Consider the following 17,955-nt stretch of genomic DNA (forward strand, 5'->3'; position numbering starts at 1 on the left):
GTGTAAAATAATTGTTGCCATAATGACACTTTGAACCGTATTCACCACTTTTTCTGTCGGTTTTCGTCCACTCTAATTTTCAACTTTAAAACCAATTTCTGTGGTTTTTAAAATCACATTTCACCAACTTTTGCCCATTTTTTGTTACTTTTAACCAATTTTATTTCCGATGAAAACAAGGATTTCCATCTTTAAGATGACTATATACTATGGAGCAAATACAGTATAAACTCAACTTCCTGGAAAGCAGTTGATAAAGGTACAGTGGGGGTCTCTACGCTCTGGAACCTTTATTTTGGGGGTTGTTTGGGGGCTAAAAAGGTTGATAACCACTGGTTTAATTCACTAAGATGCAGAACATTCAATAACTAAATAACTTCTTGTTTTACTAATGCTTTACCATAAAATATTTACCTCACACAATAACATGGTTACTTTTCTCTTTTACTGTGAATCTAAACACTTTCAGTTTTCCCTGAAAACATTTTCCCAGTTCATTATCTTTCCTTCATTACAGATATGAAACTTCCTAAAATCATTCGTTATGTATTGTCATTTATTTCACATTTATTCACAGCAGAAATGCACTAAAACCAAAATGCCACATCTCACGTCTAGCCGTTAGCTAACATGCTAAAGCTAACGTTAGCCCACCTGTTTTACAGTAAAAAAAAAAAAAAATATGGAGGAAATGTGTGATGATAACCAAAAACATGTGGGTTTCTGCTTGATTTTGTTTGAAAAATTCAGTAGAAATTAAGTGAATTCTGTATTTTCCATTCCTGGTAGAGTTATTAGGCTAAATGAATCTGCTAAAAGGAAAACATTGAATATGAAGTGTTGTTCATTACATCATTAAATTGACCCAACATTCATGTGTTTAAATGGTGGAAAGGAAACTGGATTATCTGCAGAAAACCTACACAAGCGAGGAGAGAACATGCAAACTACACACGTAAAGAACACCAGCATCCACCAGGACTCCAGATCATCTAGTCACTGATGTTCTTTCTAACATTAAACAGTTGGTTAATAAAGAAAATAAGCCCTGATGCAGTTACTAATGTTTTTTGTTTTTTTTCATCAAAAAGAGGTAAAAATGACATGTTTTCTAGCGATAAAGCAATAAAATGAGTGTAAAAACATAAAAATCACTGGTTATTTAAGTTGTAAATTAGGTGTTTTATGTTACACATATGATTTTTTCCCTTTAGCTTCACTAGCTCAGGTTCAACTCCAATAGTTACTCTGATTACCTTTCCCTGTCGGGCCAACGCACGCACGCACGCCTCAGTTTAAGCCGTGATTCTTGTGCCGTTGCTGATAAGTGGTAGCCATGTTTGGCTCGTGTGTTACCATGATGATAAAGGAGAAATTGTGCAACGCCGGCAACCCTGTCAGCCAATAAATATGCATAAAACATACACGGTGTGTGTTACTTAATTTGATATCTCCAGCTTTCTGACACCGGCTGCGTGTCGAGCCTTGAAAATGGTAATGCTTTGCTTCCCATTCCCTGGAAGATATCATTAAACATCATTTGTAAGCATACATTACGCTGTACACTGCAAATCGCCCATCTGCTAATTCTGGATCTCACTGTCTGCGAAACAATAAATCTATTGTGCACAGGTCCACGTAAAGGAAAAAACAAAAAAAAACCCACGAGCATGTAAACTTACGCCTGATGCATTAAACACAGCCCCCCCCCCCTCCCCCCTCCCCCCTCCAACCCCGCCTCGTGCACAGACTGTATGTTGTGTTAATAATGCAGTGTTTACATCTTGGCATTGAGCACTCGGCGCCGGCCTGAGGGCACAAACTGGCAGAGCTGTGCAGTAATTAGGGGGCTCGGAAGGCTGGGGTCCTGCTGATACCACTGCTGGTGGGACACGTGGGGGGTTACACCCCCCCCACCCCCCACTGTCGCTAAGGTGCACGTCCTGAGGAGGACGGACGACGCTGCAGTGTGGAGGTGAGCCACAATGTTTGATCAATATGTTTCTATTCTACAGGAGAAGAAGACAAGCGTAATAATAAAACAGTGTGTTGACACGTTGTAGAGAGAAACCACATCCAACAGTTTCACAGTTAAAGCTATTAGAACATACTGTGTTTTCTGTATATTCTCAAATAATTACTCACATATTAGTTGTTTAAAAATATCATTGTTAAACTAACAAGTTTATTCATTTTTCAAATCCAGCTTTTTTTTTATGGAAATGAATGAAACAAGTTTGACAGTCCTAAAAATCAAACATTAAAGGGGCGGTATAATGAAAAAAATCACTTTCTAATGGTTTTGCTACAGTGATATACACTCTTTAGCCTCATTCAGAGGAAAAGTTCTGTTTCCTCCCTTATTATTCCACATTTTGTAAAAAGTCAGCTCCAAACGGGACAGTTGGATTTTTCTCGTGTTGTGATGTCACATCGTGGAAACTCCTCCTCCTGAAAAACCTAGCTCCTCCTACCCTATATAAGAATGTGAGCTCCTCCCTCTCAAACTACCTCACAGCTAAAACAAGCACTGGTTTAATAGAGAATATACGTTATACTTTATTGTCATATGTACAGCTACATACATATATGTATATATGTACGGCTACATACATATATGTATATATGTACGGCTACATACATATATGTGTATATATATGTACAGCTACATACATATATGTATATATGTACAGCTACATACATATATGTATATATGTACAGCTACATACATATATGTGTATATATATGTACAGCTACATACATATATGTGTATATATATGTACAGCTACATACATATATGTGTATATATATGTACAGCTACATACATATATGTATATATGTACAGCTACATACATATATATGTACAGCTACATACATATAGGTATAGCTACATACATATATGTAGAGCTACATACATATATGTATATATGTACAGCTACATACATATATGTAGCTGTACATATATACATATATGTATATATGTACAGCTACATACATATATGTATATATGTAGAGCTACATACATATATGTATATATGTAGAGCTACATACATATATGTAGCTGTACATATATACTTATAATGCAGAAAACACAAAAATGTGTTCTCTGCATTTGAGGAGCAGTGGGTCAGCCACGGTGTAGCCGACTCGCAGTGTGAGAGCTCACAATTAGTTCCACTTTTAGTAACCGTTATATCGCCTTGTATCGCCTTTGAGATGATCTGACGTGTTTGTGACGCAATGCGACGCAGCGGTTGGACAAATCAAATGATTATCACCTTGAATGGACTATTCCTGTAATCAGAAGAAGAGAGGATGATAAGAAAGTGATTTAGCAGCTGAACAATCAGGTGAGTGTTTGAAACAGCTGACTCAGCTGCTGCTGTGTTCTTTTTTTTGGTAACAGGTGGTTAAAAATGGTCCAAAAGTGGCAAAAACGTGGCAAGAAAAGAGTGAAAAGTGGATAAAATGGGCCAAAATCAATCCAATCGGCCAAAAAAATTGGCAAATATGGAGGAACCAGGTGGTATGTAATGGCAAAGGTTAGCTTAAAAGACCAAAATGTGGCAAACAATTGCGAAAAAGGGCAAAAGTGTGGAACAAAAATAGGCAAAATGTGGGAAAAGATTGAACGAGCCATATTTATTGGGCAAAAGTTAGCTTATTTGGATGAAAAGTGGTCAAAAAAATTGAAAAAAAACTTGCAAAAAATAGGAAAAACATGATATTTATTGGCAAAAGGTAACTAAAGTCTGAAAAATAGTGTCAGAACTTTTTGAAAATGACCAAAAATGGGACAAAAGAAGTTGCAAAATAGAAAAGAGTAATAATGGGTCAAGAAATGTCCCCCTTTTAAGTTTTTCTGGAGGAATAACAAGTAAAATGAAGACAAAGAGCCACATGTTGAGCATCACTGACTTAATAACGGTTTCTACATGGTGTCGCTGATAATGCAGAGGGCTGGTCTGGACCCAAAATGCCAGGGTTGAACTTTTGTCCCAGTCCACCCCTGGTTCGGTCCAAACATGGAGCAGGTACGAGAACCTAAACCCTCCGACATCTCTAAAGTCTTCCCGTTAGTCAGTGTGAGTGATGGCGTTGAAGTAAATTTGAGCTTTAAAGGACACCGTCTGAAATATTGTAATTATTCCCTTCCTTCGTTCACTTAATGACGAAGAACAACAGGCTCATTTTCCTGGGGATAATAGCTTCTCTGTAATTAGAAACCAAATCTCGGTAACCTGTGGTGTTTGATGTCTTTATCATTTGTTGCATCTTTCTTGTTTATTGGCTGCAGCGTGTGCGTGTCACTCTGTGTGCGTGTGGCTGATATTAAATATATATTTCACGCTCAGGCTCCCGCGGCGGCGTGGAGAGCTGCTGGTGGCTCTGAAAGCCCGACGGGACTCCTGACGGCCTCGCGCGTCTTCTCCGTTTGACACAAATTGATAATCAAACAAGCCTCCGCATTAGACATTTATGACATCAGCGGAATTATCTATTTAATGTAATCCAATTATATGCAACCCTCGTGCTCCAATCAGCACTAATTCCCGACTTGTAAACGACAGCCACGGCGACGTATTTAATCAATGATGAACATTGATGGGAACTTGCTCAGAAAAGAAGGTAATTAACGGGGACGAAAACAAGGCGTCGGAGTTTTACCAACTCTGTGATCTCACAGGTTTAATAAAAACGCTCGATTTGGCTCTGACAGGCAGAGACGGACATTCATCACTGGGCCGACGCTCGCTCGCCTTTAATTAAAACCAAACCATCATGAAGTTTGCACACTTTACAGTTTCTACTTGAGCCTGATCTGAGGTTGGAAGCACAACTCCTACACATTCATTAGTTTTATATAAAGATCACATCCATCCAGGGATGTCGAGCTCGTTTTAGTTCAGTGGCCAATTATTGTCCAGTTTGAGCTGCAAGTTAGAAGCTGGGTTCCCATTACTTTTGAAAATACGCAAAATCTAAATAGCGCAATAAAAACTGGTAATGGAAACACTTTTTTCACAAATACACGTCCCAGAACCTGACATACCTGGTCACATGATCACTTCTCTAGGAGAAAACATGGCGCGGTACGTGTGGACAGAAGAGAAGACCCAGATATTTCTTTAAAATTATTAGTGCCACATTAGACGAGAAACAACAAAGGAATATTTATTTATTTATTTATTTATGTTATAAGGAGGGGTGGAGCATCAATCTTTCTGCAGCGAGATAAGATTTCACGGGAATTAAGTGGCTCCTCCTTCAAAGCAACGTTCAATGGAAACATCTTCAAAGCACAATTATACTTTTAAATATCGCTTTTATTTTGCAGAAATCTGTAATGAAATCCAAGCTAATGAGATATAAAGTCAATAAGGCATCGACAATATCCAAACAGTAGCTAGGTTTCCATTAGGCTTGGAAATGCGTAAAATCTATATCGCGCAATAAAAACTGGTGATGGAAACAAGTTTGTAGGCTTCCATGAGGAGGTTTTCCAGACATTCCCAGGTTGAAATGTTTCACAAAAACTCAATGGAAACACTTTTTTCTGCAATTACACATCACAGGGCAACACATACTTGGTCACATGACCACTTCTCTCCAAGAAGACATGGCGCGGTACGTGTGGACACAAGGACAGACCCAGACTTTTCTTCGTGCACTAAATTATTGGAAGAAATAAACTTGTATGTACTAAAAAGCCACTGATCAGTCCAGAATTATTTTGAACAAGATGTATATTTGTCAGGTGAATGTACAGTAAGTATTTAGAGGGATTTCTGACTAAAAAATGAAATGAACGTTTGCAGGTGTTTGAACACATAAGGGAACCCAAAAGATCAGTGAGCCAATGGGAAATGTTTCATTGAAATGTCAACATTAAATAATCAGAAACAGTTCAACTGTATATATGATCCAATGCCAAAATAACTGATGTGATTTGAAGATATTCATTGTTTTACCAAGTTCTTCTGCTTATTATCACATTATTAAAGTTGAAGAATAGCAGAAATCAGGGCTGGTCTCGAATGGTCATTACGGAAAATCCCGAGTTAGCTAAAATGTGGTCTTGTGTACTACAACACTAGTTGTATAAACAGAAACTATATAAACAACTGTAACATTTCTAATGGAGCAGCTTATGTAAATGCCCATTACTCAAACTCCCGTGAACAGAAAACACTCTTTTCCAACTGAGTATTTCCTTTTTTTATCCGTAACGTTACAGCCCAGTGAGCCGAGGACTCCCTGCAACGATATGAAACCTTAAAAACACATCGAGTGTGTGAAAACTCCCGTATCCACTGCTCCACTCTGCTCAAGCCCCGCCTCCTCCACACGCATCACTGAGATACTTTATGTTGCATAAAAAGGAAAGTGTTTGTTTGCTAACTTTGTTATACCTCAAGCCTTTTAATTGTTGCACAAAAGTACTTATTCTATTCCCTCCTTGGGCTTCAGTTAGTTGTGTGTGTACAAGGCTCCGCGGGAAACTTTTGGCAAAAGTGTCAGCTTCATTAACGTCGCTCAGAGGACTTGTTTTACTTTTAAACACACACAGAAAGTTTCTTGTCTGCTAAAAAGTAGAAAGAGAGACACTTTGTTACTCAGTCAAAAACTTCCCGCGCCGTCCACTCGGACTTCCTGAGACATTCAGTATCAGCAGCTGGAAAACGCGATGTTTACAACCAGGAATGTGAGCAAATACAACCAGGTAAGTCTCATATTAGCTTGATAATGTAATACCACTACAACTAATGAAATATTGCCTGGATTGAAGATCCATGATTGGACAGAAAACCCTGCATTTATCAGTATCTAATGGTTTGTAATTGGAAATCATGAACGTTCAATCAGCCCAAAGTCCGATAAAGAGTTTCTGTAAAGTGCAGAGAAAATAAGGGCTGCCTGAGCCCTAATCTGCCATAATTATTCTTTATTAATTTCCTCATGAACTGGCCTTTTGGCTTTTTTTAGGTCTTTTCACTCCGTTACCGTTGTATGGTAACGGAGTGGAGTGGACAACAATGAAAGTTGGTCACAGCCATAACACACTCAATGCTTCCTCTTCTAAAACTTTTACCTTTCTAAAAAAATACATTAAGAAGTTGTTCTGGGGTTTCCATGGATACGGTTGATGGTAACGGAGTTCTGAAAATTGTCAATCGTACCTGCATTACAAAAAAAAAACCTAGAGAAACGACAAAACTAGGATTTTTCTGCTTTATTAGCAATATACATTTGACATTTCAGTGAGTAAAAAGTATGTAACCCAGACATAATTAATATTTCCCCCAAATACATTTGAACAGACAACAAAAAGTGTCATAGAGTAGAGCATCTCTATCAAAGCAGAACATGTAAATATTAACTCTTAACAAATTGGTTATTTACCTATTTCTAACCGAACGTGTAATCAGCACAAAGTCCGATAAAAACATAATTTTCCCTAGCATTTCATCATAAACTGGCCTTTATTTGTTTTTTATATTGAATTGGACCTGCTTTTTTTGGTAGATTCATAGAATTAATTTGTTGTGTTGTACTCAGTAATATTTAATATGTTCCTCTTATCGTTTTAAAGCATATTTAATTTCTTATGAGAGGAAGACTAAACAACTAATTTGTTGAATGAGGCACTTCTGTTTGGAGAAATGAATGCAATACATGACACTTGTTTGTGTTTTCCAGTTGCTGGTAGTGAAATACAGTGTAATCCATGATGAGATTATGAAATTATTTGTAGTTGAACAGCCTGAGATTAAACCTACTTTAAACCAAACCCAACACATCCTCAACATTGACAAACCACAATAAATACAAATGCTAACCCATGCTAATCCTATCCCACTCTAATACAAACCAACCCTAATCCTAAACAAACCCATCCTAATCCTAACACAATTATCCAACCTCCACTCTAAAACTAAACCCTTTCTAATCCTAACCTGTCCGCCCTAATCCTCTAACACGGGTTAAAGTATTATAGAATAACCTCATGACTCCATATCCATTGTTTATTTTAATCTGGTTAATAAAAAGTAAATATAGAATGATTAGAATCATGGGGTCACTCTGGTCACCTACTTAAGACTTGATGGTGGCAAGTCAAAAAATCATTTTTTTTTAAATAATTTAATTTCCAATTAGGATTTGACGTGCAAAAGGAATGTTGCAGCATTTAAATGTGCAAGGGTGCATATAGTTATTCTAATTAAAAATGAATGCTCTAGAAAGAGTTTGCTTTTAAAGATGGTGTGGTTTGGCCAAAAATGAAGAAAAAGTGCCAAATTTGGCTGGCTAAATTCAAAATTGCAGACTTCCTGTTGTGGAATTTACGCTAGGTCCAAATGACCTTTTGAGCTAGTCACGGTCTACTGCATATGTTCAAACCAATGAAAAGTTAAAGACTCTAGGTGGCGCTAACGAGTCACGAAATTGCATCAACAAATTACATGTAACATTTTTCCCAAAACTATATCGTCCTGTCAAATTTCATGAAATTGCAAACCCGGGAGGGGCCTTAAAAATCCAAGTAAAGTGGCGGAAACAGAAAAATATTAACAAAAATCCTTAGGGGAACATTAATAATATATTGCTTAAAATAGATGTGAGTGTTTTAAATTTCACCTGTGAAGAACTGAGTAAACAGTTGTTTTCCCTCATTTCACCTTCTCTCTCGCTCTCTTTCCTTTATTTATTTCCTGGTTTTCCTTTGTTGAGGAAAGACATGGTTTCCTGCTGCTGTCTATCTCCTGCTCTTTGTCACATCCACAGTTCAGACTACCTACCGCAGCAGCAGCAAAAACACACGTGGGTCGTACCATTCTCCCTGTTTTAAAGGGGTGGTAGCTAGGGCCCTGATGCAGCATTAATCTTTGTTTTTAGTGAAAAACTGTGGTTAAAAAGCAGCTTATTTTCACACAGAGCCTTTTTCATTCTAATGTCAATCTAAATATGTTTAAAATGCATTTTCATACATATAAATAAAACAGACCCCACGGCCCCGTCACTTCCTATTGGCCATCAGCAGAGCCAGCCACTCACACGTGGCCAATCCCAGGCCTCGAGAAGCGGCTCCGCCCTCACACCTGTTTGTTTTCAACACGTGGCGCTCTTACCAGTCTCGTGAAGAGGGGCACTCCCAGATGCCAGAGGTGATCGTTCAGCAGTCCGCTGTACACCACGTTCCCGAAGACGGCGATGCTTCCTGACTTACACAACGTGTTTCCTGCTGGAACACACACAAAAATACACACTCACTATAACACACCAAGAACAGCAGAATGATTGGAAAAAAAAAATAATTCAATCAAAGGAAATCATTGCCCAGGAAGCGAAATAATAGAGAATGCAACATTGATTGTTATAAATATTGATCAGGGGGGTTTATTGACCTTACACGCAGTGAGGGATGCAGATAGCAGCCTAGCTACGTGTCCCATCGATTGGGTTCGCACGGAGTCCGAATGCTCCGTTGATGAGGTGCGAAAAGTCCAAATGAGGTTTGTTATGAACTGGGCAATGATGGGAGACATTTAGCCATCATCATCATCATCATCATCATCATCATCATCATCATCACAGCCTCACAGTGAGAGACCGCCACTCCTGATGCTCTCAGATTACAGCTTTGATTCAGGTCTCCTCTGAGAGGCGACACTTCACAGTGTATCATCAATATGTCACCGACGCTGTTAGCGATAAAAAACAAACTTGCTTTACACGAGCGCTGCTGTAAAAAAGAGCTTTTTTCTCCTTTATTTTTTTTTTACAGTTCACTTTCCTCCGCACTCGACGAGCTGCTGATGCCACATTATTACAGAGACCTTTAAAATCCTTCACGCACACAAAAGTGCACGGCTCGGGAGTTTTTTTTTGTTTTTTTTCCGCGACCTGAAAAGTGTTTGTGCACTGATCCTGCTTGTTTAATAAACACACACAGCCTGAGGTTACAGCAGCCTTTCCATTGCTGTCTAGACTAAAGAGAATGGAATGATGGCAGCGTTAGCGTACAGACAAACATTGGGTTTTTTTCTCCTTTTGAATCATAAATTAATTTGAAAATCATTGGAAAAAAAACCCTTTAAATAAATAAAATAAAAAACCCAAACAGTTAAAGAAACAGACATTATAATATCATCTTTCTTGTCTCGTTTTGCTGCGCACATTTCAAACTACAGATCCCAGAATGCAATGCAACACCTAATCTCATCTTAAAAACAAAGGATTTTTTAATGAAACCCTTTGATCTGATGTGAAAATAAAAAAAGTATGAGTAGTACGTTAGTATGAGTAGTACGTTAGTATGAGTAGTACGTTAGCATGAGTAGTACGTTAGTATGAGTAGTACGTTAGCATGAGTAGTACGTTAGCATGAGTAGTACGTTAGCATGAGTAGTACGTTAGTATGAGCAGTACGTTAGCATGAGTAGTACGTTAGTATGAGCAGTACGTTAGCATGAGTAGTACGTTAGTATGAGCAGTACGTTAGCATGAGTAGTACGTTAGTGTGAGTAGCATGTTAGCTTGAGTAGTACGTTAGCATGAGTAGTACGTTAGCATGAGTAGTACGTTACCATGAGTAGTAGGTTAGCATGAGTAGTACGTTAGCATGAGTAGTACGTTAGTATGAGTAGTAGGTTAGTATGAGTAGTACGTTAGCATGAGTAGTACGTTAGTATGAGTAGTAGGTTAGTATGAGTAGTACGTTAGGATGAGTAGTACGTTAGTATGAGTAGTACGTTAGCATGAGTAGTATGTTAGCATGAGTAGTAGTTTAGTGAGTAGTACTTTAGCATGAGTAGTACGTTAGCATGAGTAGTACGTTAGCATGAGTAGTATGTTAGTATGAGTAGTATGTTAGCATGAGTAGTATGTTAGTATGAGTAGTATGTTAGCATGAGTAGTACGTTAGCATGAGTAGTACGTTAGCATGAGTAGTACATTAGGATGAGTAGTACGTTTGTCTGAGTAGTACGTTAGTATGAGTAGTACATTAGCATGAGTAGTACGTTAGCATGAGTAGTACGTTAGCATGAGTAGTACGTTAGCATGAGTAGTAGGTTAGTATGAGTAGTACGTTAGGATGAGTAGTACGTTAGCATGAGTAGTACGTTAGCATGAGTAGTACGTTGGCATGAGTAGTAGTTTAGTGAGTAGTACTTTAGCATGAGTAGTACGTTAGCATGAGTAGTATGTTAGTATGAGTAGTACGTTAGCATGAGTAGTACGTTAGCATGAGTAGTACGTTAGCATGAGTAGTACATTAGGATGAGTAGTACGTTAGTATGAGTAATACGTTAGTATGAGTAGTACGTTAGTATGAGTAGTACGTTAGCATGAGTAGTAGTTTAGTGAGTAGTACTTTAGCATGAGTAGTACGTTAGCATGAGTGGTATGTTAGTATGAGTAGTATGTTAGCATGAGTAGTACGTTAGCATGAGTAGTACGTTAGCATGAGTAGTACATTAGCATGAGTAGTACGTTAGCATGAGTAGTACGTTAGTATGAGCAGTACGTTAGTATGAGTAGTACGTTAGTATGAGTAGTACGTTAGCATGAGTAGTACGTTAGCATGAGTAGTACGTTAGTATGAGTAGTACGTTAGTATGAGTAGTACGTTAGCATGAGTAGTACGTTAGCATGAGTAGTACGTTAGCATGACATTTAAAACACAACCCATGACTCATAACGGTACAAAATTGACCACATTTGGTTCTTTATCCATGGATTTTAGACGTAAATGCAGCGTAAATGAACTCATGCACACTTTGGTAAGAAACTGTGATAAAAATGCTCTAATTGTTCTTAAAATTAAATTTATGGGTTTTAGAAGAACAGTTTAAGATGCTATGGTTTAAATTTGGTTTGTTAATATTGAACTTCCTAATGTGGAGGCTTCTCTGAGGACTTTCAGCTCCATTAACAAACGATACAAGTTTAGTTTAATGTTCATTTGTGCTGAAACAAACCCGGACGGTTTAAAAACTCTCCCAGAGATGTTAATGTTTTAGGTAAACTGTTGCTGCTGCTCTAATGTCTGTGTATTATTCTGAGTTTAACGCACTTTGCTGCACTCGTCGAAAACGTCTCGCAGGCTTTGCAAATTAGCTCAGCCTCCGAATGCAGCGCGATGTGGTATTACTCAGTGTCCGTGCACTTCTCCCCATAAAGAAAAGGCATTTAAAAAATGTATGGGAAGGAGGTTATGGCGCGGTAATCTTTGGGCGGGTGGGGGGGTGGGCTTTAATTTCAGCTCAGCGTGAGGCTTCACTACCGAGTGCAACATAACGAGCAGGAAAAACACAGCTAAGCGTGATGCATTTGACACGAGCGCTGACGTGCAGCATCCGTCCCTCTCTAACACACACATTCCTTATTAGCTCAGTGCCAACGAGCGGCCAAACAAACAAACACACACACACATGCACACACGCGCACACACACACACACACACGTCCCCAGGAGTGTGATGTACTGCACATTGATGTCCCCATGTATGTGATGAATGCGGCGCAGAAAACACAGGTCTCCATTGTAATTCCCACACAAAGGCGCACAGTGAGGCCGCGCTGACAAGCAGCACATGCATTATTTAAAAACAAAAGTAAAAAATGCCCATTAAAGTGTCAGCGCTGCTTTCGGCGGTGCCGGCTTGGGCGCGGCGTGAGTATTACTGTTATTAATGGGCCTGGCGTGATTGCTGTGCTGCTGTCGGAGTCCACTCCCACTTTTTACCCTTATTTCTTCTGTTCTTGTGTGAGGAGGAGGAGGAGGAGGAGGAAGAGGAGATGAAGAGCTAGAATCAGTGGGTGACAGAGTGACATCGACCCCCCTCATCCAATCACAAGTTACTTTCTAAATACTCGGATGATGATTTCATCACTTTGATCGGCTCCAAAGTGACGGGAAAAAGCCGTCAGTTCCAGAAGCAGGAAGTAGAGGAACAGGGTGAAGGTAAAGGAACGTCAGCGCCTCAGAGTCCGTGTTTAAAAACAGAACACAGACATGAACATGTGGAGACAGGACCATCTATAAGGGTCCATCCATAAAGTCAGTAAAATGATGATCCATTGTTCTATGAATCTGTGATAACCACATTTATTTATTTATCTGAATAATATCCACTGTTATCCAGGAACGTTTATTATTATTATTATCGTCATCTTAAAGATGGAAATTCTTGTTTTAATCACAAATAAAATGGGTTCAAAGTGATAAAAAATGATGGAAAAGGTGGTGAAATGGTATTTTAAAAACCACAGAATTTGTTAAAAGTAGTGTTGGGAGTAACTCATTACAAAAGTAACAAATTACTGTAATATATTCCTTTTTTTAAAGTATTATAATGCATTACTGAAACAAAAATCAGCGATATATTACATGAAGACTTTAATGAATTCTATTGATATTCCAACGTAAATTCTACCTATTTCTGCGGCGTAGAAGAAGAACCTCCACACTGACTTCCTTCCTGCAGAGCGGACTGTTGCAACTCATAACGCATCGCCATGGAAACGAACTGCATATTTGAAATTACTCTCATGATTTCAAATGAATTCATTCCTAATGATACCTGAACATTAAGGCTTTCTTTTGTGTTTTTGTTTAACAGATACATTTTTGTTTGTATATTTGTAATTAAAAGGAAAAAGAAAGTGTTTTGTTGTGTCACATTTGTAGACATTAATCTGTAATGGTATCAATGTAATAACATTAGTATTTAAAATGGCTTCACATAACATAAATGTGTCATTAGCTAAAAGTAACTTAAAGTAGTGAAACTCAGATACATTTTGGAGATGGTAATATTATAATAGAAATATGTTACGTTTTTATGCCTTTAATATAAAATGTATTACGATTTTAGAGCCCAACACTGGTTAAATGTTGCAAATTAAAAGTGGCTAAAAACAGAGAGAAAACGTGGGAATAAAGGTTCAAAGTGTGAATATTGGAACAATTAGTTTAAAGTGACAAATAATGGGCATGATAAACCGTGGATGTGGTTAAATGAGCAAAAACAAGAAATAAATATGGTGAAAATAAGTTAAACGTGACATTAATGGGTCAACATGTGTGACATTAGGTAGAAAAGTGGTGGAAATGGTTTATAAGTGCTGAACATGTCTTTAAAGTGGAAAAAATGTTAAAAGTGAACAAAAATGGTGGAAAAAGTGGTGAAATGGAAATTTAAAAAACACAGAAATTGGTTTAAAGTTGCAAATTGGGAAAAAACTGACAGAAAAAGTGGTAAAAAGGCTTCAGTGTCAATATTGGAACAGAGAGTAGGAACAATGTGTTAAAACTGGCAATAAATGGGCATGAGAAATAGTGAATGTGGTTAAATTGGTAAAAATAAGCATGAAATACGGTAAAAAATAAAGAATAAAAAAAGAGGTTAAAAGTGACAATAATGGTATAATGGGTCAACATATGTGACGTTAGGTGGGAGAAGTGGTTTAAAAGGGTTTATAAATGCAGAAAAGGCACCTGTGTTGTTTTTATGCCTTTGATTTCAGTTTAAATCGACATCTTTAACTTTTACAGTTTTTTTTTTTTAGATCAACTAAAAGCAGCACAAGTTGTTATTTTGACTGAAAAATCTACTAAATGATCCAAAAATCTACAAAAATCAGGCTGAATGTTTCACTCCAATAGAAAACAATGGATGTTTACAGGCAGTGGGGCCGTGTGACATCATCAATCACATGATTCCAAGATGGAAGAACACAGGCTTTAAAACTGTAAATTAGTCCAATTTTAAAAGTTACTAAAACAAATATGGTGCAAAATAATGGTTTTGTTAGACATAGATCTACTAATAAGTACATTTCAAAGGTTTTAGGCGACATTTGTAAAAAAACAGTGGAGGATCCTTTTAAAAACACAGAATTGCATGTTCTCTTCAAGCAGCAGCAGCTACAATGCTAACCATTAACATTGTATTGGTCTGAAAAAGCACTGGCTTGTTTCCATGGTAACTCAGCCTGTGAAGCGAACCTGCGTAAACAGGTAAGTTACGTATTTATTTACTTATTGATGAAAAGTTTCTTTTTTTACTTTAAAGGTGGTGGTGGGAGGCGTCGTCTGAAGTGTTTACCACATTCTAAAATGCTGATTATTATTTGATTTATTTTGACCTTCATTTAATCAGGAAAACATTAGTGAGATTAAAGTTCTTTTTTTTAAAGGTTGCCCAGGGTAGCAGCAGATAACCACTGAACCAGACTGGAAACGACCAAAAGCATTAAAATTATTAAAATACATCAACAGGCGAAACTGAGAAATTCAAAATTGTCAAAGAATCAACCCCAAAGTTGATTAAAAATCTCAAGTGTAGCCAGAAAAGAAGGACATCCACCTAAAAGCCTTTAAACAAACCAGTTCATTGAGTTTCAGCTCCTTCAGCAGATTATTTCCCAGCACAGGAAACAGACGTGGGACAAAAAACAGCCGCCATTTCCCAGTTTAGCTCCACGTGAAGGCAAAGTGATGTAAAATCATCTTATGGAGAAGTTACAGTAAACCTTTATATCAGGGTTTAAGTTACGTTACAAACAGAAAAAAACCAACATTCCAAAATAAAAAGTAAATTAAAATTACATTATTTCTATTGAATTAAAAAAATAAAATACAATTAAAATTAAATTAAATAAAAAATAAAATACATTAAACTAAATAAAACCAATCAAATCAAATATAATGCAATTAGATTAAAATTCAAAATTTAAATTAACATCTATAATACATTAACAGTGACAATTACATTCAAAATTAAAATTGAATTAAAATGTAAAATACAATTTAAAACTAATTTATTTCATTAAAACTTTCAATAAATATCATTTTTAGTAAGTTTATTATTTGTGTCATAGTTTAAATAGTCTTGTTTTAATTAGAAATAAAATGGGTTAAAAGTGACCAAAAATTATGGAAAATGTGGTGAAATGGGATTTTACAAACCACAAAAATTGGTTAAAAGTTGCAATTTAGAGTGGCCAAAGACGGACAGAAGAAGTGGTAAAAAGGGTTCAAAGTGTAAACTATTGGCTTAAAAGTGGCAGAAATGGGGGTAATGTAATTAAAAAGTAGGAACAATTAGTTTAAACTGGCAAATAATGGCCATGACAAATTGTGAATCTGGTTATAATGGCAAAAATAAGGTTAGAAGTGACAATAATGGGTCAACATATGTGACATTAGATGGAAAAGTGGTGGAAAAGGTTTATAAGTGATGAACATATTTTGGAAGTGGAAAAATGTGCAGAAAAAGCATTGAAATTTGATGTAGAAGTGTCAGAAATGGGAGAAATGTAGCAAAAATACATTAAAAGGAACAAAAATATGGCGAGAAAAAGAGATGAAAATAGGTTAAAATATGGTGAGTTTGGTGTAGTTGCAGAAAAAAGGTAAAAATAAACAAAAATGGACTCAAATTGTTAAAAAAAAATATTCTTATTTTCCTTTCAGGCACATGGTGAGCCCCTCTCAATGGGGTCCTGACTCCAAGGTTGAGAACCCAAGATTTAACGTAGGTTTAATGACTGTTTAATGATTCTTACATGAAACTTGAATTTACACAGTAATAGGCTCCGCCCCCTCCTTTTTTCTGCTATTAACAGTGTTTACAACATCATCATCAACAAAGGTCTATATTAATACTTGGACGTTGTGCTTTAATAACGAAGCCTCACTCTGTTTAGTGTCGCTCTGATAAAAAAAATAAAACTAAGCGCTGACATATTGCTCAGTGCTTCACAATCAGCTGCTGATAATGGCTTTTTGGGGCTGTTAATTCGCCTTTCTTTCTTTTTTTAAGGTTCCTCTCAGCAATTGGGTGTTCTCTCATCTGCAGACGTGACAGCATCCAGCCCAACCTCTGATTAATAATTAATCGTGTGATTAAAGTGTGTGTGTGTGTGTGTGTGCAGTAGTTAGAATACAACCTGCAGACTACTTTGCATTAGCTACATCTTTACAGTCTTTACTGCAGCTTTTCTAATGATTAAATCCACAAAATCAGCGACCTGTGCAGCAGCAGCAGCAGCAGCAGTAGTAGCAGCAGCTAACCCGAGCACAGGAGGACCACGCCACGTGTTGTTTTAATAAGAGTGAGCAACGCCGACCCCAATATTCTCACTGCGTTTCTTGTTTGGCCCACATAGATTTAAAGGCTTCAGCTCTCAGTGTTTCAGACCTGGGATCGGCTTCATAAATTATTCCCCAACGCTCACGTTCAACCTTAACTTTCAACACAAACCAGAATATAGCCTTGAAAACAAGTGAAGAGCGACTTATGTCACACGGGGAGTCGGGACGGAGCAGCGGAATTACACAAAACTGCAACAAAAATACAGAAAACGACTACAAATACCAGAAAAGTCGACAAAACTGCAACAAAAATACATAAAATGACTAATAAATATACAAAATTATAGAAAAACAACAAAAGATAAACAAATTAAACAAAACGAGTAAAAAAAGTACACAAAACGAGAAAAATACATAAAATGACTCAAAAATTGCACAATTACAGAAACACACACATGGATAACAAAAATACACAAAAAACAACAGTAAATACCAGAAAATATGTAAAACTACAACAAAATTACATAAAAAACTACAATTATCAGACTAACATACAAAAATACACAAAATGACTCAAAAAATTTACTAAATTATAGAAAGACACAAAAGATTAAAAAAATTAAACAAAAAAGTAAAAAGATTAAACAAAACTGCGACAAAAATACATGAAACGACTACAAATACCAAAAAAATATACAAAAATAGAACAAAAATACACAAAACAAGTAAAATTTCCACAAAATTGTAAACTTCAGCAAAGAATAATAACAGTTAAGTCTTTACCTGACTATTAGTCGTGTGTCTGAAATACCAGAAAACTACAAAATGACTACAAAAATACACAAAATG

At 36.9% G+C, this 17,955-nt stretch overlaps 1 protein-coding gene across 6 annotated transcripts in view; it reads right to left on the minus strand.

The window, feature by feature from the left end:
- rbfox3b (RNA binding fox-1 homolog 3b) overlaps positions 1-17,955 on the minus strand; it is a 620,267-nt gene that overhangs the window by 204,948 nt on the left and 397,364 nt on the right. For 5 of the 6 annotated variants that reach the window (XM_028454741.1, XM_028454737.1, XM_028454742.1 and 2 more), the window contains one exon: positions 9,132-9,244. In XM_028454741.1, the coding sequence (XP_028310542.1) occupies positions 9,132-9,244 (113 nt within the window). The remainder of the gene's footprint in view (positions 1-9,131; positions 9,245-17,955) is intronic. The other variant, XM_028454740.1, reaches the window with a different exon arrangement.

The sequence above is a fragment of the Gouania willdenowi genome, chromosome 8 (assembly GCF_900634775.1).
Source record: "Gouania willdenowi chromosome 8, fGouWil2.1, whole genome shotgun sequence".
NCBI lineage: Eukaryota > Metazoa > Chordata > Actinopteri > Blenniiformes > Gobiesocidae > Gouania > Gouania willdenowi.